Here is a 25,896-nt window from a genome sequence, read left to right as displayed (position 1 = left end):
CCCACCCCAAATCCTGCTTTCTGCATCCCACCTTGCATGGGCTACAGCCCAGCAGCCAGAAGCTCCGCCCCTTTTTAGGCTGGTCAATTTCAACTCCAATCTCTCCCCCCCTTCTGCCTCATCAATTTCAGCTCCTAGGGGCCGGAGAGATAGCATGGAGGTAGGGTGTTTGCCTTGCATACAGACAGACAGGGGTTCGAATCCTGGCATCCCATGTGGTCACCCGAGCCTGCCGGGACAATTTCTGAGTGTAGAGCCAGGAGTAACCCCTGAGCGCTGCCAGGTGTGACCCAAACCCCCCCCCACAAAAAAATTCAGCTCCAAGCTCCGCCCCCACCCACCATATTAATTTCAGCTATTTATTTACTGGTTTGGGGACCACAGTTGGCGGTGGTCAGGGGTTGCTCTGCATTCAGGAATCACTCCTGACAGTGTTCAGGGGACTCTATGGGATGCCGAGAATCGAACCCAGGTCTGCTGCGTGCAAGGCAAATGCTCTCCTTGCTGTGCTATCGCTCCGGGCCCCTCCAGCTGCAGTTAAATTTATTTTTCTTTAGGTCATTTCCGGCTGGAGCTTGGGGAGGTTGTTGAGGAGGGACTAGGCAATGCTGAGGCTCGAACTCCAGGGTTCTCTTCCCCAGCCCAGTCCTATGAGTCTGCTGTTGATGCCAACGGGCCTCTAATGCCATTAGTTAGTGGCTGCTAAACCTCCAGAGTGGCGGAGAGTCCCTCTCCCAGTTGTGCAGTACACAAACACGCATTTCTCCTCCTCCTGCACCCTAAGAGGCTGCTGCAAAGTCCCCACCTCTTTCCAGTCATTCAAGGTTTTTCTAAGCGGTCCCTGTACCTCGCCTTGCCCAGGTGGCCGGTCTGGTGCCTTCCTTCTTTCATTCTAAGTTGGGCTTTGAAAGTGCGCAGGGAGCTGACATAGAGGGCTGGAACCTGTGCATACAGCAGGCCCTGGCTAGGTTTGATCCCCAAGACCTCAAGTTTCCTCCAGCAGCACCAAGAATTGGCCCTGAGCAGAGCCTGCACCAATCCAATCACCAATCCACCAAAAAAACAAAACAAAACAAAACAAAAAAGGTGGGGGGCCTGCTGCTATTGGGCAAAAGGACACATTCTAGGGAGAGGATCTGGTGGATTCTTTGGGGGGCTCAAATCAACAGGAGTAAGCAGATGGGTCTGAAATTTTGAGGGGTGAGGGACCGGAGAGATAGATAGCATGGAGGTAGGGCGTTTGCCTTTCATGCAGAAGAACGGTGCTTCGAATCCCATATGGCATCCCATAGGGTCCCCCTCAAGGCCTGCCAGGACCGATTTCTGAGCGTAGAGCCAGGAGGAATCCTTGAGCACTGCCGGGTGTGACCCAGAAACCATAAATAAATAAATAAATAAATAAATAAATAAATAAATAAATAAATAAGAAATTTTGAGAGGTGAGGGGCGAGTTTTTCCCCCTTCCTTGTTTCTGGTCACCAGCGCCTCCCGGCGGCCGTGGGCTGTCAGTGCAGCCAGCGGAGCCCACGCTGGAGCTGTCAGAAGTCGGCCAAGAGCTGGGCCCGGGAGAAGGCGCATGGGGTGGGGCGATCGGGTTTGGGGAGATCGGGTCTTTGGCGCCCCTCACCCCGCCAGGCCTCGCCGGGGTGTCCCCGGCGTCACGCGGCCCCTCCCCAGGTGCAGAACGTCTCGCAGTCCATGGAGGTGCTGGAGTTGCGGACTTACCGGGACCTGCAGTACGTGCGCAGCATGGAGGCCCCGCTGCGAAGCCTGGACGCGCGGCTCCGGACCGCCGACGGCTCCCTGCCGGCCAAGAGCTTCCAGGTTGGGGCCGGGCAAAGGGGTGCTGCTGGGTGGAGCGTGGAGGATGCCTGAGCGCGCCCCTTCATTGCTGGGGGAGCCGGGCAGGGGGATGGGTCGTGGTGACGTTGGAAGGAGACTCCCCGACGGGGCGGGCGGAGATGGACCGTTGGGTGCTTTGCTCTGCGGGCCAGGAGCTGAAGGCACGCATGGGCGAGCTGCTGCCACTGGGCTCGGTGCTGGAGCAGTACAAGGCCGACACGCGCACTGTGGTGCGTCTTCGCGATGAAGTCCGCAACCTGTCGGGCAGCCTGGCGGCCATCCAGGAGGAGATGGGCGCCTATGGCTACGACGACCTGCAGCAGCGAGTGCTGGCGCTGGAGGCACGGCTGCACGCCTGCGCCCAGAAGCTGGGTATGCTGCACCCCGGAACTTCACCCCCTCCCTGTCCTCCTTCCTGCCACCAACATGCATCATCCCACCCACCCACTTTTTTTTGTTTTGTTGTTTTGTTTTTGGGCCACACCCGGCATTGCTCAGGGGTTACTCCTGGCTGTCTGTCTGCTCAGAAATAGCTCCTGGCAGGCACGGGGGACCATATGGGACACCGGGATTCGAACCAACCACCTTTGGTCCTGGATCGGCTGCTTGCAAGGCAAATGCCGCTGTGCTATATTTTGTTAAGTCACACCTGGTGATGCTCAGAGCTGTCTCCTGGCTTTATATTCAGCCCTCTTGGTGGGGTTGGGGGGGGGGGGGAACCCTGTGGAATGCTGAGGATTGAACCCGGTTGACATCCAGCAAAGCCAGCACCCTCCCGCTGCCTTAGGACCCAGCCCCTAATTGCACATTTTATTTGGGCTGGAACGGGGTTCGAACCCAGATCTTTGTGTATGCAAGCGTCCTACCCTGGATGCGATTTAGGGTTTTTTTGTTGTTGTTGTTGTTGTCGTCACACCCGGTGGCACTCAGGGGTTACTCCTGGCTCTGTGCTCAGAAATCACTCCTGGCAGGCACGGGGACCATATGGGATACTGGGATTCAAACTACCGTTCCTTCTGGGCCAGCTGCATGCAAGGCAAATGTCCTACCACTGTGCTATCTCTCGAGCCCTTTAGGGTTGTTTTTATTTTCTAAGCCTAGATCCCCGTCCCCTACACTTTACTTTCCTGCCCAAGGAGGGAACCAGTCCTGACCTTTCACCTCCAGCATCTCACCCCCTCCTACATCCCTGCTGTTCCTCCCCACGTTCAACCTGTCCCCCACCATTCCTGCTTCCCAGGCTGTGGGAAGCTGACGGGGGTCAGTAACCCCATCACGGTTCGGGCCATGGGGTCCCGCTTTGGCTCGTGGATGACGGACACGATGGCCCCCAGTGCCGACAGCCGGGTGAGTAGCTGCCCAGAAATGCCACACCAGTGATTCCTTTGTACCACATATGTCCTGAACTCCCCTCCCCTGACTGCCAAACTATCCAGGCACCCCCAACATACCAGAACTTCTATCTTGAGACTCCCCACAGCCTCTAGGGAGATGCTACATCTGCTCTGAACAACCTTTGACCTAAAAGGGTTATCAGTGACTCACATCTGCCCTGCCCCTCATGACCTTTGACCTTCAGGCACTGCCCTTGGCTGCCCTGTTGGCTCTTGGTCACCACCATGGGCCTCCCCATCTTTATGGTGCATTGGCATCAGGGATCAGGCTGGGGTTCTCAGGCAGGAACCCTTGGCCAGAGAGTGGATCTTTTCACATCTTCACAATATTCTGGGGACTTGCTTATTTGGGGTGTGTGGGCCCACCCGGCCTGCTCTGGGTTTTCCCCCTGGCTCAGGGTCCACTCCTGGTGCTGTCCCAAGGATCATATTCGGTGCTGGGGATCAAACCAGGTCAGCCAACACTCTCCCCACTGTGCAGTCTGTTTCTCCCCATGCCCCCCAAGAGCACTCAGTGCTAATGAATATGGCCTCTCTATGATGGTGAAGGAGAGAAGCCACGACAGCTCTGGTCACCTGTGCCTGCAGGTGCCATCAGCGATAAATCCATTGTCCCTAGCAGCCAATAGCCAGTGACCTGGTGAGCCTTCCAGGCCCAGGGAGGCCTGGGGGACAACACATTGACCCCGAGGGATCAATCTCCTTGACTCAGTTTCTCTTATAATGCCAATGGTTTTCCTAAGCAAAGGAGCGAGGCAAGTAGGCTTGTTTTTTATGGGCGATGAATGACCAACCTCCGGAAGTCCCAGGATTGGTTTTGAATGCCACAGAGACTTCCCATAATTCGTTGAAAATGGCTACAAGAAGTCCCATGATTGGTCTGGAGTAGCCACAGAGAAGTCTCCCTGTGATTGTCAAAAATTGTCCCAGGAGGGCCCGGAGAGATAGCACAGCGGTGTTTGCCTTGCAAGCAGCCGATCCAGGACCAAAGGTGGTTGGTTCGAATCCCGGTGTCCCATATGGTCCCCCATGCCTGCCAGGAGCTATTTCTGAGCAGAGAACCAGGAGTAACCCCTGAGCACCGCCGGGTGTGGCCCAAAAAACCAAAAAAAAAAAAAAAAAAAAAATTGTCCCAGGAAAGTCCTATGTTTGGTTGACAGTGGTCAGAGGGACATGCCATAACTGGTTGAGAATAGCCAAAGGATGGGCTGGAGAGATAGCATGGAGGTAGGGTGTTTGCCTTGCATGCAGAAGGGCGCGGGTTCGAATTCCGGTATCCCATATGGTCTCCTGAGCCTGCCAGGGGTGATTTCTGAGCATAGAGCCAGGAGGAACCCCTGAGTGTTGCCGGGTGTGACCCAAAAACAAAAAAAAAAAACAAAAACAAAAAAAAAAAAAACCAACAACAAAAAAGAATAGCCAAAGAAAAGCCCCATCCATGATAGGTACACAGGAAAGTCCTATGACTGGTCAAGTCTAGTCACAAAGCATCCTCCTGATCGGTTGAGAATGACCAGAGGAAAGTCCCATGATTGGTTGACAATGGCAAGAGGGACGCCCCATGATGGACCGAGACTGGACAGGGAATTCTGTCCCATGCATGATTGGCCGAGACTGGACAGGGAATTCTGTCCCATGCATGATTGGCCGAGAATGACCAAAGGGAGGCCCTATGATTGGTAGAGAATGACCCTGGGGGAGCCCCGTGATGGGCTGAGAAGGGATCCCCAAAACTCCTGAGCTCAGGCACGACCCGTATTGTGTAGAGGGAGCCTGTGCTGGGTTGGGCAGATACCAAGGCCCATGGTCCACTTGGCCGTGCGCTCCTCCCAGGGGCCAGGGCATGGTTGGGTGGTGCCCCGGGCCCCCCAAGCCCTCCGAGCTGAGCCTCCCTCCCTCCCTCAGGTGTGGTACATGGACGGCTACTACAAGGGCCGGCGCGTGCTGGAGTTCCGCACGCTGGGCGACTTCGTCAAGGGCCAGAACTTCATCCAGCACCTGCTGCCGCAGCCCTGGGCCGGCACGGGCCACGTCGTGTACAACGGCTCGCTCTTCTACAACAAGTACCAGAGCAACGTGGTGGTCAAGTACCACTTCCGCTCGCGCTCGGTGCTGCGCCAGCGCAGCCTGCCCGGCGCCGGCTACAACAACACCTTCCCCTACTCGTGGGGCGGCTTCTCGGACATGGACTTCATGGTGGACGAGAGCGGGCTGTGGGCCGTGTACACCACCAACCAGAACGCGGGCAACATCGTGCTCAGCCGCCTGGACCCGCACACGCTCGAGGTGCTGCGCTCGTGGGACACGGGCTACCCCAAGCGCAGCGCCGGCGAGGCCTTCATGATCTGCGGCGTGCTCTACGTGACCAACTCGCACCTGGCCGGCGCCAAGGTCTACTTCGCCTACTTCACCAACACCTCCAGCTACGAGTACACGGACGTGCCCTTCCACAACCAGTACTCGCACATCTCCATGCTGGACTACAACCCGCGCGAGCGCGCGCTCTACACCTGGAACAACGGCCACCAGGTGCTCTACAACGTCACCCTCTTCCACGTCATCAGCGCCGCCGCCGCCGGGGACCCCTAGCGCCCCACTTTTCCTCGCCCTCCTCCCCATCTCTCCCTCCTCCCTGCTCATCCCTCACCCTCCTCCCTCCCTGTCTTCCTTCTCCTTCCTTATCTCCCTCCTCCCTGTCTTCCTTCTTCTTTATCTCCCTCCTCCCTGTCTTCCTTCTCCTTCTTTATCTGCCTCCTCCCTACTCATCCCTCACCCTCCTCCCTCCCTGTCTTCCTTCTCCTTCCTTATCTCCCTCCTCCCTGTCTCCCTCCTCCCTCCCTATCCCCCACCTTCTCCTTTTCTCTCCCTCTTCCCTACCTATCCCTCACCCTCCTCCCTCTGCCTCCCTCCCTCCCTATTTCCCTTCTCCCCATCTCCCTCCTCCCTACCTATCCCTCACCTTCTCCTTTTCTCTTCCTCTTCCCTACCTATCCCTCACCCTCCTCCCTCCCTCCCTATTTCCCTTCTCCCCATCTCCCTCCCTGTCTCCCTCCTCCCTATCTCTCCTTACCTGCCTCCCTTCTTACCTGTCTCCTCCTTCCCTATCTACCCCTCACCCTCCTCCCTCACTCCCTCCTCCTCCCTACTATTTCTCTTCCATCTCCCCATATCTCCCTCCTCCCTCTGTATTTCTCTCCTCCTTACCTGTCTTCCTCCCTGTCTCACCCTCCTCCCTCCCTGTCTCCCTCCTCCCTATCTGTCCCTCACCCTTCTCCCTCCCTGTGTCTCTCCCTCCTCCCCCCCATTGCCTCTCTCCTCTCCTTGACTGATCCTTTGGAGCCTCTGGACAGTCTCGCTTTCTTTTTATCGATCCCTTCTCAGCTCCATCCCACGCCGGCTCCCTCCCGGTCTGCCTCCCTCCCCTGCCTCTTTGCACCTCCAGCCTCCCTCTCTTCCTCAGCTCCCCATCTCTGCCCCTTCCTGCCCCCCCCCTGACCTGTGCCCCCAGGAGTTTGAGTGCATGGATGTTTCTTTTTTTTTTTTCTTTTTTCTATTTCCACTTTTTCTTTCCGGGGTTGCCGGAATAAACGGGACCTTTGGCATTTGATGCGCAGGGGGGCTGCGTGTGGATGTGCCCCCTTCCATGCCTTGCTCCAGGGGCTGTTTCCAGAACTGGGATGGGAGGGGGCGGTGGCAGACAAACTGTCTGGAACTGCCTGCTTGCCAGGCAAGTGCCACATCCAGTCCTGTCCCTCTAACCACCCCCTCCCCAAGTGCATCCGGGCAACCCTGGCTGGATCCCCAGCACCCTGTATGGTCCCCCAGCCCTACCAGGAGTGATCTCTTAAGCACAGAGCCAGGAGTCAGCCCCAAGCACTGCTAGGTGTGCCCTCCCCCCCCCAAAAAATATAAGTGCTATGACCAGGGCACCCATGGAGGCACTGGGCCGAGTTTGATCCCCACCACCATGACCCCCCAGCACTAGCAGAGGTGACCCTGAAAACCCTTTGAATCTGACCATGTCCCTATCAAGGTTCAGGGGTTCTCCCATCCTCCCCAGAATCCCTGAGCCCTGATAGGGGACATTTAAAGAAGAAAAGCAACGAGGTGCAGCCATGGGTTGCAGCACAAGTGACTCAGCTAAGCGTCCCCACCTTCACCAGGATCTCTCTCCCTGGTCCTGCCTGAGGCCTCCTTGAGGGCCCAACCTTGAAAGGGGGCAGGGAAGGGCGGGTTTCTCATTTACGCATTGATTTGGGGGTGTCTAGCCCCCTCACAGTGGTGCTCCAGCCCTGCACGTCCCCTCAACAGGTCCAGCTCCAGTTACCACTGATCCTGCCCCTGCGTCATTCTGTATTTTTGGTTTATGGACCAAATGCGTGGTACTCAGGGCTGACTCCTGGCTCTGTGCTCGGGGATTACTCCTGGAGGGGCTCTCGGGACCCTCAAGGATGCCGGGGAGTGAACCCAGCTGGGCATATGCAAGGGGAAAAGCGTGTGTGCAGGGAGATGTTTAAAGACCAAGAACAGAAACCCTGGGGACCCTCTAAAGCAGGAGTCCTCATACTATGGCCTGGTCTGGCCAACACGCCCGCCAAAAGCAGGCCGAGTTCCCATTGAAATACTGGTAAGTTGGTTGATTTGACTTTACTTGTTCTTCATTTTAAATAGTGTATTTGTTCCCATTTTGTTTTTTTACTTCAAAATAAGATATGTGCAGTGTACATAGGAATTTGTTCAGATTTTTTTTTAACTATAGTCTGGCCCTCCAAGTCTGAGGGACAGAGAACTGGCCCCCTTTAAAAAGTTTGAGGAGGGCCCGGAGAGATAGCACAGCGGCGTTTGCCTTGCAAGCAGCCAATCCAGGACCAAAGGTGGTTGGTTCGAATCCCGGTGTCCCATAGGGTCCCCCGTGCCTGCCAGGAGCTATTTCTGAGCAGACAGCCAGAAGTAACCCCTGAGCACCGCCGGGTGTGGCCCAAAAAACAAAACAAACAAAAAAAAAAAGTTTAAAGGGGCTGGAGAGATAGCATGGAGGTAAGGCATTTACCTTTCATGCAGAAGGTCATCGGTTCGAATCCCGGCGTCCCATATGGTCCCCCGTGCATGCCAGGAGCAATTTCTGAGCACAGAGCCAGGAAAAACCCCTGAGCACTGCCAGGTGTGACCCAAAAACCACAAAAAAAAAAAAAAAAAAAAATTTGAGGATCCCTGCTCTATAGTCCTCCATATGGGGTTCATGGAGGAAATGAGACACCCCCCCCAAAAAAAAACCCCACTGAATCCAGGTTGTACCCAGGGCCATCATCTCTAATTAATGGGCGCCTGGTTAAGTCATCTCGGGGTATGCTGGGACTGACTGACCATGAGTTTCCCCCCCCCCCCACTGGGGCCCATGAAGAACAGAAGGGGCTCCCTGAGCACTGGAGAAAGGTGTGCCAAAAGCAGCTGAATGCCTCGTCTGTGAAGGAGCTAACACCACAGCAGAATGGGATCCAGCTAAGCACAGAGGGCACCAATGCTTCACCATAAAAGGGGGGCTCCAAACTCGGCCAGTTTGGACGGATTCTGGGGCCCATCTCTAGAGAGTGAGGGACCCTGCAAGATCCAGCCCAAGTACTAGATGTGGAGGACGGAGTGGGCGTGATGGACTCAACTTCCCCATCTTCCAGCAAGTACCAGACTGTTGGGGGTATTGGGGACCCCTCCCCCCTTTTGCATGTATACACACACTTTCTCTTCCCTGCATCGCATGCAGACACGCAGGCCCAGTACTCACTCTGTGCCCATCACTGTTTGTGCCCTGGGTTCCAGGATACCCTAACCTAAGATGCTTTGTGTCTCCTTCCTTACACATTGCCCTTCATCTGGGTGCACATGAGCTGGGAGCAGGCCTTGAACTGCCCTGAGGCTGATGGGCCTGTAGAGGGGGACACACACATATCTACCAGGATCTTCCTGCTGGGGCTCAGGGGCAGAGCCTGTGGGAGACTCCCATTATCCCAGAGTGACAGGGCGCCCTCCCCTGGCTCTGGTGGGAAGTGGGAAGCCCGTCTCTATCTCCTGAGCTGTTCTGGATACTTCCCTAGGCTCCAGGTGACCCCACTTTCCTGCCACAGCACACAAGACTGACAGCCTATCTGGGGAACCCCCAAGGTATTTCTGGAAGAGCAGCTAGCTCACTGTTCCCAGTCAGCATATTCAGATACCTGAAATACCAGGTCCCCCCTCCCATAGGCCAGAGGAGAGGCAGCCCAGGTCCCCCTGGGGTAACATACCCCTAACATGGCTCTTCCAGGATCCCCCCAGCTTCTCCCCTGACTCTGAATCAAGGGCTGCAGGCTCAGGTGGTACCCTCGTGTTTTAGAACCTTCTTTGACATATAGGTCTCATATCCCTAATGCTACAGGGCTGTCATTTCTCTGGAGTAAGGGGGTGCTGGGAGGGCACCCCTAGCAGGCAGACAGTCAGCCCCACAGGGAAGGTGATGGAGGCAAGAAGTAAGCAAGACACATAGAACAGAAACTGGCTCCAGGTTTAATGGAGGGGTGCACAGGGCACCATAGGGCAGCTGAGCCCCACACTGAGCATTTGCATTTTTTTTGCAACTGGGGAGAAGAGCAAGGTGTCACCGGAAGCCCCCAGGGGCCCTCCTGCCCCCCACCTGAACCTGGGGGACCCCTGGGGGGGCCAGCCCTTACTTTGGGCCTGGAACATGTCCTGAGGGCCTGGAGCCCCACACCCCTGCTGAAATCAGTCCCTAAAATGAGGAAGGGGTGCTGGGGGGCCCCGCCCCTAGGACAGGCAGAACACAGAGGAGGGGCCCCGGAACACACACACCCCGAGGTGAATAATAAATACTGGCGGGCAGGAGCGGGGCACAAGCGGCCTCACTCGGTGCGCAGGATGATGTGGATCCCCGAATCTGTGAACACCGGCCCGCTCATCTCTCCTGTCCGCAGGGCGAACGACACATCCTCGAAGGGTTTCTGCATCTGACCTGAGGTGTGGGGAGGGGATGTGAGGGACTACCGCAGTGGGGCTTGTGCTTAGCACCCCGAACTCCCAATCTCCAAAACGAAGCTTGGGGACAGCAGAACTGGGAGAAGGGGATCCACCCCCGTCCTCCCAGGGGTTCTGGACTGGCTGGGTCCTCCATTTCCCCAACCCCCTAGGTCTCCTCCACGGCCCCCACATCTTGGGCAGGGGGAAATGCAGGCTCTTGACCCAGGCAGGGACAGTGCTGCCATCTGTTGGTTGTGGGAGAACAGTACAGCGCTGCCTCTCTGCCTCTACTGGACCAGAGCTGGGGGGAGGGGGGGGGCTCTGTGGAACTCAGGACTGGGGGACTCCGGGGGCTCTGGACATACCTCTGCTGAAGGCCCCCAGGTCTCCTCTGGCCTTGGCTGAGCTGCAGTCGCTGAACTGGGAGGCCAGAGATTCAAAGTCCTCCTCTCCTGACTTGATCTTCTGAATATAGCCTGAAGACAGGACGAGGATGGTCAGAGAGGAGAGAGAAGAGAGGGAAAAAAGGAGAGACAGAAAGGGGATGGGAGAGAAATTAAAGAGCGTGCGTGCATGCGTGTGTTATGTGTGAAAGAGACAGAGACCACATTCATGTGTGCATGTGGGGGCCATGATTATTGCTCAGGCTTCGACCCTTCCCTTCTCTGGTCCCAGGGATTGACCCCAGGGTCTCTTACACATACACAAAAGTATGCTGAGACTCTTCTGAGGTACAATGACAAGCCAAGAAGTAGAGATCCCTGGGACCCCACAGTTCAGTGTCTCAGCACCCCAACTCTGCAGCTATTCTTCAGTGGGGGCCTGCCCACTGAACTCCTGCCTGTGTGACTCACCAAAGCTGGCCAGACAGCTAGAAATTAGCAGAGAAAGGAGAGGCGACCCCAGAGGGCTGGGGGTGGGGGGCACTAGGTCTCCTGTGAGGACCAGAAAAGGAAAAGAGATGGGGGTGGCACTGCAGATTCGAGGTCTCATGCAGGGGTCTCAAACTCAATTTACCTGCGGGCCGCAGGAGGCAAAGTCAGTAGTAAGCCTTAAACATTGGGAGGTGTGACCCAAACAACTCAAACAAAACAAAACAAAACAAAACAAAAAGATTCCTTAGGCCCGGAGAGAGAGCACAGCGGCGTTTGCCTTGCAAGCAGCTGATCCAGGACCAAAGGTGGTTGGTTCGAATCCCGGTGTCCCATATGGTCCCCCGTGCCTGCCAGGAGCTATTTCTGAGTAGACAGCCAGGAGTCACCCCTGAGCACCGCCGGGTGTGGCCCAAAAACCAAAAACCAAAAAAAAAAAAAAAAAAAAGATTCCTCTAGGTCAGGGCCACAAAATGTTGTACGGAGGGCTGTTTGCGGCCCTCGGGCCACGAGTTTGAGACCCCTGATGCTACAGCCACCAGCCAGTGCCTGCCCAGCTCTCCTCGATACCCTGGGGCCTTTCCGGAGGTCCTGTTTGGGGGTGTTTGGGGGTCCCCCCTCTGATGCACTGCCAAGGAACCTGTGTCTCCACTGCAGGCCACAGGCCAGTGGTTCCAAGGATGAGATCCAGGTAGTCCAGGTAGAAGTGTGATCACCCACTGAGGTGTCAGGGCCCAGCTCTGGGGAATGGTCTGAAAGCAATGTGCCTCCTGCAGACAAGCAGTTACATGCCAGCTTCCAGACAGGGCCACAAGAGCCTGTCCATGTGAACCTCACCAAAGGGGTAGGAAGCAATCCCAGGAGACAACCTGGGGGAGGCATTCAGGGAGGCAGAAGACTCCAAGTTGGATCCCAGCACCAAGGCACTGACTGCCCCATGATCTGGGCCACAGAGAAAGGGAGACAGGGTAGTGACCCCTGAATGTACCCAAACCACCCCAAACTGGGAAGCACCCGGGGGGGGGGGGGCAAGTGAGCAGGGAAGAGAAGGCAGCAACCCACAGACCAGGGGCTCCTCATACTGGGGCCATGGGGAGAGCCCTTCCGGTCTGCCCTCAGGAAAGGGCCATTCCAGTCTGGCCATTTTGGTCACAGCATGCCAGAATATCTGGAGAAACAGGGCCCAGCTCCTGCCCCGAGCAGCCTGCCTCCCACCTCTGCCAGCCATCAGGACTCCCATCTCCCTGGTGTCCCAAAGGTTTGCCCTGCATCTTGGGACCTTGTGATCAGCATTACTGGCAGATTCTGGTGGTCAGCAGAGGCCAAGCAGCTACATAGGGATTCTCCTGGGGATCCCAGCCAGTCCTGTCCCCAACTCCACCTAACTCTGGACCTCCCCACCTACCTGCCACCCAATTCAGTCTCATGAACTCTCTAGGAGCCCCAGCCCTGGGTGAGCCCGATACTGTTCAACTATTTGGTCCCTTCTGCCCCAGGCATGTTTTGCCAGGGGCTCTACTCATACCCCGCACTCCCACGATAGGGTCCCCGCTGCCAGGTGGGCCATTCATGTCCAGTTACCTCTTGCCCACTCATGGGAGTCTGGAAGTCTCAGAACGGGACCACTGGAGCTGGGGAGGGGGCAGGGACAGGACAAGAGGTCACTTCATGAAGCTCCTTATTCCCCTCTGTCTTGCCACTCACTACTGGCGGGGGGAGGCATCCTTCCTGCAAGGTTCCTCCCCACCTTCCTTTCTGCCTCCCCCTGGCCAGGAACCATTCCAGCCTCTTGCTCATTCTGGAAAACATGCTAGGATGCTAAATGGGCAGGCACTGTGGAAGTATGTGCGTGTGGGAGGAGCCTGGGAAGGGGCAGAGGCAATCCTGGACCCCCTGGAACTATGAGTTGGCTTGGGCCTGGGGTTGGGGAGAAAGTGGGGTGAGGTTCCCCAAGCCAGAGCCAGAAACAGTCACTCAGCACCACTGGCTGACCCAGTGGTGACCCCAAGCCTCCTCCTTTCCCCAAACTCCCTTCCTCTCTGCAAGGCTTCTGCAGGCAACCCATGTATGCCTAAAGCACTCGGCTATGTGCTGGGCTAGTGGCTACCAGATTGCCTAATTGGTGGGCATTTATGCGGGCTCCCCCGTCTTCCTTCCACCCAAGGTTGCATCTTGAGTGGGTCTGTTCCTTATTTTTGGGGGGGGGGGGGTTGGGCCACACCCAGCGGTGCTCAGGGGTTACTTCTGGCTATCTGCTCAGAAATAGCTACTGGCAGGCACGGGGGACCATATGGGATGCCGGGATTCGAACCAACCACCTTAGGTTCTGGATCGACTGCTTGCAAGGCAAACACCGCTGTGCTATCTCTCCGGTCCCTGGCCTGTCCCTTTTTTAAGGTGAAGTGACCTATGCACCCTAGATGTCTTGATCAGGGTTCCAAGGATTCTGGCCAAAGCTGGCAATTCAATAAATCAAGTCTTATTGGCACATGGCCTGTGCTTCATTTTCCCTACGGCTGCTATGAGAGCCTTCAGAATGGGGGAACACCCTCACTTGATCTCTGTTCTCCCCCGCTTATTTTTTGACTTCTTGGTCACATGTGGCAGTGCTCAAGGGCTATTCCGAACGTGTGTCCACAAGTGCCTCTCAGGCAAGCAGTAGGGCGTTTGCCTTGCATGTGCTGACCTAGGATGAACCGTGCGTCCCATATGGTCCTCCCCCAAGCCAGGAGCGATTTCTGAACTCATAGCCAAGAGTAACCCGAGTGTCACAGAGTATGACCCAAAAACCAAAACCAAGACCAAAACCAAAGAAAAAAAGTGCCACTCAGGCGGTGCTCAGTGACCATATATGCAGGGCTGGGAATTGGAACCAGGTGTGTCCATGTATCACAGGCCTTCTGTCCTGGACCAGCTCTTGGGGTTCCATCTGATCTTAGTAACCAAGCAAGGTGACTGTCGATCTGCACATGAGGACCCAGAACCAAGCTGGGGGCAGGTAATCATGCTCAAGGCAAAACTCACCAGCATAGTCACAGCCTGCGGATGGCCTGTCCACCTGCCTGGGTCTTGCAGGTGCAGCTTCTACCCACACCAGCTCCCTTGGGCCTTGTTCCCTAGGTCCCCGAACAGGACAGAACCCTTTAGAGGGGGCGAATGAGGCTTATTAAGGAGGTGAGGTGGGTCCCTGTCAGCTCACAGAACTGGGGCTAGAGAGACAGTAGCAGAGGTGCTGGATTTTTGTGGCCAGTCCAGGCTCCATCCCTAGTACTCCACAGTCCCTGAGCCCTGCCAGGAGTGATGCCAACTCCGCATGGCCACATGGCCTGACTCACCTTCAAATGGCAACTGGCAAGGGGCCCAAAGAAATTGCAAGCCCATCAGGAGTGAATGGCTCTGGGCAGTCATTGTTTTGGGGGGGGGGGGTGCACACTGGTGTTGCTCGGGGATCACTCCTGGAAAGGCTTGGGGCCATACAGGATGCCAGATTGAACCCAGGTTGACAGAGTGCAAGATAAGCAAGCATGCCCGTTGGTCTGAAAGGCAGCTTTTACCGTACTATTCTGTGCCCTCTGCCTGCCACGTCTCCCCTTCTCCCCCAATCCCCACTCACCGTTGATCAGCTCCAAAGCCTCCTCCTTGCTCCGGGTGATCTTCTCCTGCCGCCAGGATGAGGGGCGCCGAGACTGGCTGTGCTTGACCAGAAGGTGGGAGCAGCGCACTCGTGATGGCTCCCCCTGGCCATTTCTGGCACCGCTGCTGCTCCCACTGGGCCGCTCCCACTGGCTGGCATTGGTGATGTGGTTGAAGTAGTACACGCGGCCTAGGGTGGGCAAAGAAGCCGGGAATGGCACGGGGACCCAAGGCTCAAGAGGGGTACAGACCATGCTTGCCTTGCATGTGGCTACCTCAGGTTCAATCCCCATGGTCCACTGAGCCCCTTCAAACGGGATCCCTGAGTATAGAACCAAGAGTCAGCCCTGAGTACCATTAGATGTGGCCTCCGGGATATCCCCCCAAAGGAAACAAGACACCAATGTTTGGTGGGGAGGCAGACTGGGTGCTTAGGATTTGCACCCCAAGGTTGCACAGTGAACCAGCCAATGCCAGACAGTCATATCCCAGCCTTCTGCCAGCAAAAAATTTGTTGTGCCCTTGAGCATCTCTCTGGCCCTGGGATAGCTTTAGAGAACCTGCAGGAGAAGGTGGATATTCAAGGTGGGGGCAGAGATACACCTGACCAAGGACTTCTTTTCTTTGGGGTTTTGAGTCACTCGGGTTACTCCTGGCTCTGTGCTCAGAAATCGCCCCTGGCAGGCATGGGGGACCGTATGGGATGCTGGGATTTGAACCACTGTCCACCCTGGGTCTGCTGCTTGCAAGGCAAATGCCCTACCACTGTGCTATCGCTCAGGCCCCCCCAAGGACTTCTTTTGAGTTTTTTTGGGAGTTCTAAGGAAAAAGTGAATGCAGTGGGGTAGAGGGCAGGCAGGGGACTGACAAGGAGTGGTTCAGAGTACACCCGCCAGAACTGTCCATCTCTCTGATTTTGTACTGCTTGCTGGCCTCCGTCTGGCTCCCCTGGAAAATACAGGGAACTAGGGGGTGCTGTGAGATGCTGAAGGGAGGCCTGGAAGGCACCAGGGGAGAACAGTTGCTGGGAGCAGCCTTCTCTTCAGGGGATTTCTAGATGGCATTTGCATCTTCCGCCACCACTGGCGCCTCTCACAGCGCAGTCAAGGGAAGATTTGCTGAAGGTTGGCGTGATTCTGTTTCAGGCGAATAGAGGGGAGGCAGATGCTGCACCCTGGAGATTCAGATTTAAAACATTCACCCTTAACCTCTGCTACAAAGGTAGAGGCCAGAAGTGGGAGAAGGGAGGTGACAGGGGTTGGGGGGGACAGATGTTACCCAGGACCAGAGCAATAAGCTTGAATTCAGCAGGACCCCACAAAAGACCCAGTCGTCACCCCGAGGGTCCAAGGACAATGGGTTACATGGACACCCCCAGAAGAAACCCACCTGGATAGCAGGCACGAGGGGGGGGTTTGAGACTTAGATGGGATTTGGGCTAAAATGGGGGAGGGGACAAAGCTTCAGCAAGGAGGGGTGAGGGTGAACTAAGTCCTTCCACCTGGAAAACCTGAGTAAGCAACGGACTTCCAGCTTCCCAAACCCGTCTTTCCTTTCTCTGCAAAATGGGGTGAAGGTCAGAGGACAATGAAGATTTTAGGTGTGTGTGTTTGTGGGGTCATGCCAGAGGTGACAGAGGCAGAACATGGGTGAGATCTTGAGGTTTGGAGGTGCAGGGCGGGCACAAGGACACGGAGCTCCAAGATCAGAGACAGCCTGGAGGGGGGGTTGCAAGGGTGTCCCGAGTTCATCCTCTGCAGGAGGGGGGTGGGATGCTGTGTTCTCTCCTGCCCCTGCGCTGGATGCTGTCCAGGGGTGGTGGACCCCAGACAGGGCGGGGTGGGGTGGGGGTGTGAAGCCGCCTAGTCCGGGGCTGTGATTCCACGTGGGTACTGGGTGTGGGCATCGGGGTGGAGACACCCTAAGACCCTGGCCTGAGTGTGGGGTGGGTCTGGGGTCCTCCCTGAGGGAGGGTGGAAGAAGCTGGCCTGGTGGGGGCAGATCTGGGGTCCAGCCGCCTGCCTCAGACTCCCTCAGCATCCTCAGTCCCTTCAGTCTCCCTCAGCCTCATCTTCCTCAGCCGCTTCATCCTCCTCATCCTCAGTCTCTTCAGTCTCCCTCAGCCTCCTCATCTTCCTCAGCCTCTTCATCCTCCTCGACCTCTCCAGCCTCCCTCAGCATCCTCGATCTCCTCATCTTCCGGTCTCTTCAGCCTCCTCAGTCTCATCGTCCTCCATCTCTTCAGCTTCCCTCAGCATCCTCCGTCTCCTCATCTTCCTCGTCTCTTCCTCCTCCCTTAGCATCTCCAGTCTCCTCATCGTCCATTCAATCTCTTCAGCTTTCCTCAGCCTGCTCATCTTCCTCAGACTCCCTCAGCCTCCTCAGTCAGCCTTCCTCAGCCCCATCTTCCTCAGCCTCCTTATCCTCAGTCTCTTCAGTCTCCCTCAACCTCCTCATCTTCCTCAACCTCTCCAGCCTGCCTCAGCATCCTCGGTCTCCTCATCTTCCGGTCTCTTCAGCCTCCTCAGTCTCATCGTCCTCAATCCCTTCAGCTTCCCTCAGCATCTTCATCCTCCTCACTCTCTTCAGTCTCCTTCAGCCTCATCTTCCTCAATCTCTTCAGCTTCCCTCGGCCTCCTCACTCAGTGGCCGCTGAGGAGACTGGGGAGGCAGTGAGGGGCAGTGTCCTCCTCCTCCTCCTCCTCCCTCAGCCTCCTCAGTCTCATCGTCCTCAATCTCTTCAGCTTCCCTCAGCCTCCTCATCTTCCTCAGACTCCCTCAGCCTCTTCATCCTCCTCATCCTCAGTCTCTTCAGTCTCCCTCAGCCTCTTCATCCTCCTCAACCTCTCCAGCCTCCCTCAGCATCCTCATCTTCCTCAATCTCTTCAGGTTCCCTCAGCCTCCTCACTCAGTGGCCGCTGAGGAGACTGGGGAGGCAGAGTGAGGGGCAGTGTCCTCATCCTCCTCAGACTCTTCAGTTTCCTTCAGCCTCCTCAGTCAACCTCCTCATCTTCCTCATTGTCCTCCAGCCTCCTCAGCCTCATCTTCCTCAGACTCCCTCAGCCTCCTCACTCAGCCTTCCTCAGTCTCATCGTCCTCGATCTCTTCAGCCTTCCTCAGCATCCTCAGCCTCCTCATGTCTCTCATCCTCCTCCAGCGTCCTCAGTCTCTTCAGCCTCATCTTCCTCACTCCCTCAGCCTCCTCAGTCAGCCTTCTTCAGTCTCCCTCAGCCTCTTCATCCTCCCTCAGCCTCTTCATCCTCCTCGACCTCTCCAGCCTCCCTCAGCATCCTCGGTCTCCTCATCCTCCTCAGCCAGCCTCCTCATCGTCCTCAATCCCTTCAGCTTCCCTCAGCATCCTCAGCCTCCTCATGTCTCTCCAGCCTCCTCTTCCTCAGACTCCCTCAGCCTCCTCAGTCAGCCTTCCTCAGTCTCCCTCAGCCCCATCTTCCTCAGCCTCTGCATCCTCCTCGACCTCTGCAGCCTGCCTCAGCATCCTCGCTCTCCTCCTCCTCCTCAGTCTCTTCAACCTCCTCTTCCTCATCGTCCTCCATCTCTTCAGCTTCCCTCAGCGTCCTCATGTCTCTCCTCCTCCTCCAGCCTCCTCAGTCTCTCCAGCCTCCTCTTCCTCAGCCTCCTCAGTCTCATCTTCCTCATGGTCCTCGATCTCTTCAGCCTCCTCAAGTCGCTCGTCGTCCGCAGCCCCGTCGTCCTCGGCCTCCCCGTCGCCCTCCGCCGCCTCCTCCGCCAGGCTCGCCGTCGTGCTCGGCCTCTTCGGCGCCTCAGCCCGCGCGCTCTCCCCGGGCTCCCGCTGCCCTCCCCAGGGCGGGGCCGCTCCCCGCGCCCGCCGCGCGTCCGAGAAGCCGACACTCCCTCCGGGGAAGCCGAGCGGCGCGCCCCCGGCCGAGCCCCGCAGCCCGCGGCCCCGCAGCCCCGCCGCACCTGAGCTGCGGCTCATGCGCTTCTCCCAGCCGGGAGGCAGCTTCTCCTCGTCCGCCATCTTCGCTCCTGCCGCAGCGCCCGCTCCGCCTCCGCCGCGCCGCGCCGCCGGGAGCCGCCCGCGCCCGCCCGCCGCCGCTTCGGATTGGCTCGGGCTGCCCCGAGGCCCGCGGGCTGCCGGCGATTCTCATTGGCCGGGTGGCGTGTCCGGAAGAATGTTCTGGCTTTCGATTGGGTGGAATAGGAAAGGGGGCGGGGCCTCCTGCGGAGTCCCTGAGCCCCGCCCCCGCTGGCCTCGCAAGACTCCGCCCCCTCCCTCTCCTCAGCTTCTCATTGGCCGGCGAAGACGAGAGCCCGCCCACCCGCGAACTTTGGCGAGATGCACCCAGGCCCCACCCCGCGCGTCTCGCCAGGCTCCGCCCCCTTCATCTCCGCAGCTCTTCATTGGCCGGTGAAGACGAGAGCCCGCCCACCCGCGCGCCCTTTGACGAGATTCACCCCAGGCTCCGCCCCTCCTGTGGGGGAAAGCCCTCGTCGTAGCACGCAGCCGATTAGCTACGGCGGACGCAAGTCCCGCCTTCCCCGAGGCCGCAAGCTCCTCAGGAGAAGGCGCGGTCCTGACGGTGGCCGACGAGGTCCTAGAGGGGCGGTTGCCTGAGCAACGCGGTTGCCCTGGTGATGAGCCGCCAAGCCCAGATTTGGCTCTTCCAGCCCATTTCCTCCAGCTGTCAGAAGCAAACACACTCCCGGCATTATTATAATTTTTAACTTTTCTTTTGCATTATTATAATTTTTAAAGCGAGGCTAATCCTTCCCCTCATGCCTCCCACCTCAAGCATCTTCCATTCATCCCCTTTAGAAACTGATTTCACTCCTTGCCCTTCCTGCCAGGGTTCTGGTGGAATGAATTTAAGAGCTCGGTGGAGCCTGTGACACCCATGGGACCTGGACGGTGGGTTGTTGGGGTGGGGGAACCTATAGGCAGGAGTCATTGGGAGTTAGAGACCCCCCCCCAAAAAAAAGGCAGAATACAATTAGTACTTATTTCTAAAAGGGAGTCTGAGTGATGATGAAAAGGTACCAGGGTATGGAGGCTGGAAAGAAAGTACAGTGGGCAGGGTGCTTGCCTTGCATGCAGCCGAGCCAGGTTCAACCCCTGTCTCATATGGTTCCTAAAGGCAAAGCCAGGAATAATCCCTGAGCACTACCAGGTACAGGACACCCTCCCTCCAAAAGATGGCATCACATACAGAAAGAGATCAGTTTGAGTGTGAAGAGAGATTGCTGTGCCAATGTAGGGCACAAGTATTTTTTCTTGGGGGGAATTTAGACAACACCAGTGGTGCTCAGGGAATCCTACATGGTGCCAGAGATCAAACCGGATTACCTATGCACAATTTTTGTTTTCTTTTGTTTTTTTGGGGGGGCCACACCCGGCGGTGCTCAGGGGTTACTCCTGGCTGTCTGCTCAGAAATAGCTCCTGGCAGGCACAGGGGACCATATGGGACACCGGGATTCGAACCAACCACCTTTGGTCCTGGATCGGCTGCTTGCAAGGCAAACGCCACTGTGCTATCTCTCCATCCTATGTACAATTTAAGGGCCTATTTTCCCTAGCCTGAAGCAATGTTTTGGTTCTGGGCCACACCAGGCAATGCTCAGGGATTACTCTTGGCTCTGCACTCAGGGGTCATTCCTGGCAATGCTCATGGAACCATATATGGGATGCTGGGGATTGAACCTTGGTCAGCCCTGTGAAAGGAAAAAGCCTACCTACTTTGCTCAGAGCACCAGAAACAGTTTTGACACAAGAGGAACAAACCCCAGTTGAGGAGGCATGAAACATCAGAAAGAAACCATCCTGGGGCTGGAGCGATGGCACAGCGGTAGACCATTTGCTTGCACACGTCTGACCTAGGACAAATGGTGGTTCGATCCCCCCGGTGTCCCATATGGTCCCTCAAGCCAGGAGGGATTTCTGAGTGCATAGCCAGAGTAACCCCTGAGCATCACTGGGTGTGGCCAAACACCAAAACTCGAGAGGAAAGAAAGAAAGAAAAGAAAAGAAAAGAAAGAAAAGAAAAGAAAAGAAAAGAAAGAAAGAAAGAAAGAAAGAGAGAGAGAAAGAAAGAGAAAGAAAAGAAAGAAAGAAAGAAAGAAAGAAAGAAAGAAAGAAAGAAAGAAAGAAAGAAAGAAAGAAAGAAAGAAAGAAAGAAAGAAAGAAAGAAAGAAAGAAAGAAAGAAAGAAAGAAAGAAAGAAAGAAACCATCTCAGGGGCCAGAGAAATAGCACAGTGGTAGAGCATTTGCCAGGTTCAATTCCTTGGCATTCCATATGGTCCCTCAAGCCTGCCAGGAATGACTTCTGAGCACAGAGCAAGAAGCAAGGAGTAACCACTGAGCACAGCCGGTGTTCCCCCCTCTCCACTAGTAAAGGCAGCAGAATGCTGCTGGATGGGGGCAAGGTACCGGCTCTGTATAGTGGTGCTTGACTCCAGTTCCCCAAGAACTCACCAGATGTGAGCCCTGAGCACAGCTGGTATGGCTTTGAATCAAAGTAAACCAAGATGACTGCTAGGAACTGGAAGGGAGGCTAGAAGGATCTCATTGCTACAGAGAAAACATGTTTGCACTGAAAACAGTCTTTATCCCATCAGCACTGACACCTACCTAAAGAAATAACAAGTCCCACCATTCCCATCTTCCAGAAGGCGCCCAAGTTAAGCCCACCAGACAGGTGACTCTTGGTCCACTCATTTTGGGCTGGAACAATGACCTTAAATACTCAACCCTCCCCTCTCCCAAAGAACAGCAGAGTCACTTTTCAACGTTTCTTACCATGGATTGTATTTTATTTTTTAAAAACAGGCGGCCATACCAGCAGGGGGGTGGGGAAGAATGGGTGGGAGGGTGGGAAGAAAGGGCTGGGCCAGTGGAAAATAAAATTCTGCTTTTATTGATAATAAAGCTCCAAGTTCATCCCATCGTGGATTTCATCTGGAGTAAGAGCGTTAAGGAATCCTCTTTGGTCTGTCTCTCTCTTTCTCCCTCTCCCTCACTTACTCTCTTCTCTCTCTCAAAGGCCAGAGAGACTTCAGGGGTTAAGGAGCTTGTCCTCTTGCCCTGCATGTGCTCCCCTGGGTATAGCCATGAGTCACTTCTGAACCCCAACATCCCCACCCCAAAAGTGCTCCACCCTTTAAGCCAGGGGTCTCAAACTCGTAGCCCATGGGCCTGGGCCGTTTGCGGCCCTGCCCTAGAGGAATCTTTTTTTGTTTTGTTTTGTTTTAGTTGTTTGGGTCACACACCCCAATGTTCAAGGCTTACTACTGACTTTGCATTCAAGGATCACCCCGACTTTGTCTCCTGCAGCCCCCAGGTAAATTGAGTTTGAGACCCCTGATTTAAGCCAAACCCTCTCTCCCTCTCCAGGAAGCAGTTAGGACAGGTCATTAGAATTTAAGAGAGCCTCCAAACTCTAGAGTCAGAGAGTCAGGACAGCGGGTAGGGCATTTGCCTTGCACGTACCAACATGGGTTTGGTCCCCATCATCAGAGAGGCTCCCACCAAGCACTGCCAGGAGTACTTCCTGAGTGCAGTGCTAAGAGTGACCCCTGAGTACCATCAGGTGTGGCCCAAGCTGTAAGCTAAACCAAGCTAAACTCACCTGGCCTTTAAAAAGCCTTTAGGGTAGGTCTTGTAAGCTGATTCAAAAATATTTCCCCAAACCACCCTCCTTCAACACTCACTAGGGTGGGTTGGGGGAAACACTCCACTTTCTCAAATGTCCCACACGCACCTGGGCCAGGTCTGGGCTTCATCGAGAAGGCTTGGTCCTGGGAATGGGGCCCTGGGAGCTTGTCAGACAACATGCAGAAAGGATACAGTCCCCCAGAGATACATGGTCCTTAAAAATCGTGTACCTGTAGGGTGGGAGAGAGTGCAGAGCCGGTTCAGAGTGTTCCCTTCACCCCGCCACCAGCCCAGAAACCCGCCTCCCCATGGATCAGCGGCCCAGAGGGGCGAACTCACCATTTCTTCAATACGATCTTATTCCAACGGGTGCCAGTCTGGGCCGCGATCAGCTTCTTCAGGTCCCCGATGGTGTCATCCGTGCTGAGCGCCGGAGAGTTAAGGGAAATAAATGCGTCCAGGGCCCCGATCGGGACAACCCCAAACCTGTAATCACCCCGCGATCCCCACTAGATGGGCCCCCCCCCAAGCAACCCCAAAAGGGGGAACACGGCCACAAGCCAAGGATACTTGCATTTGACACGGACTTTCTTGCCCAGACGGTCGTTGCAAACCACCTCGATCATCCTGTCCGCAGTCGCAGGCGGCGGGGGACGAAGCACCGACGCGGGGGGCTGGCTAGGGCCAAGAGCCGGGGTCCGGGGTTGACCCAGGTGAGGCCCCAAGTGTCACCTCCGCCTTCCCCAACCCCAAGCCGAGTCCTCGTCCTCTAGGACACCCCTTCCCGCGCCCCACAGGCTTCCCAAGCCACAGAGGACTTTTGTGGGGTAATGTCCTCACCACGACTCACCTGAAACCTGCAGAAAACACACTTGGGAGTCGGAGCGCAGAGCCTGGGTTAAAGACGTCTAAGGAACCGGAACCGGAAGCCGGTCACCGGAAGTCCCGCCTCTTCCAGCCCCGCCCCGGAGCGAGCGCAGCCTCAACTCGGCCGTCCCTTTCTACTTCCGCTTCCGGGCAGCGGAGCCGCGGGCGTGGGCGACTGGTCCAGAAGTCAGTGGCACGGGGCGTGGCCTTTCCTTAGCTGTCAAAACCCATCCCGTTAGGCCGGAGAGATAGCATGGAGGTAGGGCGTTTGTTTTGCATGCAGAAGGACGGGGGTTCGAATCCCGGCATCCCATATGGTCCCCCGAGCCTGCCAGGAGTAATTTCTGAGCGTAGAGCCAGGAGGAACCCCTGAACGCTGCCGGGTGTGACCCAAAAATAATAAAAAGAAAATAAAAACCCATCCCTTGGGGCCGGCGACGTGGCGCTAGAGGTAAGGTGTCTGCCTTGCAAGCGCTAGCCAAGGAAGGACCGCGGTTCCATCCCCGGCGTCCCATGTGGTCCCCCCAAGCCAGGGGCAATTTCTGAGCGCTTAGCCAGGAGTAACCCCTGAGCATCAAACAGGTGTGGCCCGAAAACCAAAAAACAAACAAACAAACAAACAAAAAATCCATCCCTTGCTCTCAGCAGAGACTGTTGGAAGTTGACATTTGGATCTATGCGTTTTTAATTAAGGCTTCATTGCAAAGTGCTCTTTTATTTTACTCTTTATTTGGGGGGGGGGATACATCCAGAGATGCTATGGTGTTGTTCTCAGTTTAGTGCTCTGGAATGGATTTCCTGAGCTACTCAGGAAACAGGGAGCTTTCCCAGGATCGAACCCTTTGAACCCTCTCTGGCCGAAATTGTTAAAATGACATCTTATATTTGTTTATTTGGGGGTCACACCCGGCAGTGCTCAGAGCTTACACCTGGCTCTAGGCTCAGAAATCGCCCCTGGCAGGCACAGGGGACCATATGGGATGACAGGATTCGAACCACCGTTCTGCATGCAAGGCAAATACCCTACCTCCATGCTATCTCTCCGGCCCCTAAAACAACATTTTACTATTATTTTTTTTGTTATTTGGGGGGGGGGGGCTAAAGACGCTCAGGGGTTACTCCTGGCTATGCGCTCAGAAATCACTCCTGGCTTGGGGGACCCTATGAGATGCCGGGGGATTGAACTGCGGTCCTTCCTAGGTCAGCCACATGTAAGGCAAACGCCCTACCGCTGCACCACCGCTCCGGCCCCTAAAACGACATTTTAAAAGTGAGAAGTGGACGAACAATGTGGCATGCCCATAGGTCAAGCTATTGATTTCACTTCTCCGAAATGATTTTCTTGAAGATGCCTCTCAAATTGGATGAGGGCGATCATACACTAGGTTAAGTGATTGGGTCTCCTTTGATCCCAGGTGTTTCTGACCATGCAAAACAAGTAGCACAAAATTTAAGTCAAGATGTGCTTATCTTCCAACTCTACCTTTTTTTTTTTTTTGGTTTGTTTGTTTTTGTTTTTAGAGTCACACAGGCAATGCTCAGGGATAACTCCTGTTCCTGCACATTTAGAAATGCACACTGAACACCCCTGGCAGGCTCAAAAGAGCCTATAGGATGCCAAGGATCGAACCCGGGGTGACTATGTCCAAGGCAGATAGATGCCCTTCCCACTGTGCTATCAGTCCAGCCCCCAGTTCCATATTTTCAATCCGCATCACAACTGGAGCCAAATTTCACCAATTGTTCCATAATGGCTTCCCCTCACCCAAACAAATTGCTGCTTTCCAATAATGAGGTCCCTTGGTGACTCCCCATCCAGACCTCCTCCTCCAGGAATGGGCATCTTTGTTTATAACCTTAGCACTGCCTGGCTGTGACTCTGCCCCATCCCTCCAGTGATTCCTGAGCACATGATTCAAAGTAGCACCTGAGCATGGCAGGGTGGGCCACACCCCATGGTGCTCGCTCAGGGGTTATTCCTGGCTCTGTGCACAGAAATTGCCTCTGGCAGGCACATGGGACCATATGGGATACCGGGATTCAAACCTCCATCTCCTGGGTTGGCCATGTGCAAGGCAAACGCCGCCCTAACACTGTGGTCTCCCAAAACTCCAGGCTTCTGAGTAACAAGTTCATGTGCCAGATATAAAGCAGCTCTCTAGCCCTTTTATTTTATTTAATTTTTTTTTTTTGTGGTTTTTGGGTCACACCCGGCAGTGCTCAGGGGTTATTTCTGGCTCCACGCTCAGAAATTGCTCCTGGCAGGCAGAGAGGACCATATAGGGCGCCGGGATTCGAACTGATGACCTCCTGCATGAAAGGCAAACGCCTTACCTCCATGCTATCTCTCCGGCCCCTTATTTTTATTTTTTAAGATTTTTTTTCTTGGATATGAACTGGCAATGCTAAGGGATCCCTTGTCACCCCACCCCCATCTTCTGCATAACCTTACCTGATGGTAAGACCAGCACATTTCTGGGAGGGGTCTTTGGTAGGTAACAAGAGGACTGCCTCAAGGGCAGGAAGGGATAGATTGAGGACTGAGAGATTCTCCAGCAGATGGGGGAAGAAGCAGCTGGAGGAAAAAATGGCTGAAAGAGGTTGAATGCAGGGATGATTATGGAATCAGCTTAAAAGGTTATGATAGAAGC

The 25,896-nt window shown here is 55.6% G+C and overlaps 3 protein-coding genes across 5 annotated transcripts in view; 1 reads left to right on the top strand and 2 right to left on the bottom strand.

Annotated features, from left to right (window-relative positions):
* OLFM2 (olfactomedin 2) overlaps positions 1 to 5,827 on the top strand; it is a 43,919-nt gene extending 38,092 nt beyond the window's left edge. For all 3 annotated transcript variants that reach the window (XM_049787978.1, XM_049787976.1, XM_049787977.1), the window contains 4 exons: positions 1,678 to 1,824; positions 1,995 to 2,214; positions 3,083 to 3,189; positions 5,142 to 5,827. In XM_049787978.1, coding sequence (XP_049643935.1) covers positions 1,678 to 1,824; positions 1,995 to 2,214; positions 3,083 to 3,189; positions 5,142 to 5,825 — 1,158 coding nt within the window. In that variant the 3' untranslated portion in view covers positions 5,826 to 5,827. The remainder of the gene's footprint in view (positions 1 to 1,677; positions 1,825 to 1,994; positions 2,215 to 3,082; positions 3,190 to 5,141) is intronic.
* A 3,921-nt stretch (positions 5,828 to 9,748) lies between these two features.
* PIN1 (peptidylprolyl cis/trans isomerase, NIMA-interacting 1) lies at positions 9,749 to 18,802 on the bottom strand. Its single transcript, XM_049787993.1, has 4 exons — positions 18,689 to 18,802; positions 14,727 to 14,936; positions 10,607 to 10,717; positions 9,749 to 10,236 (listed from the first exon to the last, which is right to left on the bottom strand). The coding sequence occupies exons 1-4, from the start codon at positions 18,744 to 18,746 to the stop codon at positions 10,127 to 10,129; spliced, it is 489 nt and encodes a 162-aa protein (XP_049643950.1). The 5' UTR covers positions 18,747 to 18,802; the 3' UTR covers positions 9,749 to 10,126.
* Positions 18,803 to 21,515: 2,713 nt separating this feature from the next.
* UBL5 (ubiquitin like 5) lies at positions 21,516 to 23,292 on the bottom strand. Its single transcript, XM_049787994.1, has 5 exons — positions 23,229 to 23,292; positions 22,949 to 23,056; positions 22,718 to 22,801; positions 22,571 to 22,608; positions 21,516 to 21,682 (listed from the first exon to the last, which is right to left on the bottom strand). The coding sequence occupies exons 2-5, from the start codon at positions 23,002 to 23,004 to the stop codon at positions 21,639 to 21,641; spliced, it is 222 nt and encodes a 73-aa protein (XP_049643951.1). The 5' UTR covers positions 23,005 to 23,056; positions 23,229 to 23,292; the 3' UTR covers positions 21,516 to 21,638.
* Positions 23,293 to 25,896: the final 2,604 nt, after the last annotated feature.

Source organism: Suncus etruscus, chromosome 15 (assembly GCF_024139225.1).
Source record: "Suncus etruscus isolate mSunEtr1 chromosome 15, mSunEtr1.pri.cur, whole genome shotgun sequence".
In the NCBI taxonomy this organism is placed as follows: domain Eukaryota; kingdom Metazoa; phylum Chordata; class Mammalia; order Eulipotyphla; family Soricidae; genus Suncus; species Suncus etruscus.
This window is presented reverse-complemented; position numbering and strand designations above follow the sequence as displayed.

Coding starts and splice junctions, on each gene's coding strand:
- UBL5 (XM_049787994.1), bottom strand. CDS start 23,004: ATGATCGAGGTGGTTTGCAACGACCGTCTGGGCAAGAAAGTCCGTGTC. Junction 22,802..22,948: donor AAAGTCCGTGTCAAATGCAA/GTATCCTTGGCT, acceptor TCCGGCGCTCAG/CACGGATGACACCATCGGGG. Junction 21,683..22,570: donor CCATGTATCTCTGGGGGACT/GTATCCTTTCTG, acceptor CTCTTACTCCAG/ATGAAATCCACGATGGGATG.
- PIN1 (XM_049787993.1), bottom strand. CDS start 18,746: ATGGCGGACGAGGAGAAGCTGCCTCCCGGCTGGGAGAAGCGCATGAGC. Junction 14,937..18,688: donor GCGCATGAGCCGCAGCTCAG/GTGCGGCGGGGC, acceptor TGCCCACCCTAG/GCCGCGTGTACTACTTCAAC. Junction 10,718..14,726: donor GGCTTTGGAGCTGATCAACG/GTGAGTGGGGAT, acceptor TCCTGTCTTCAG/GCTATATTCAGAAGATCAAG.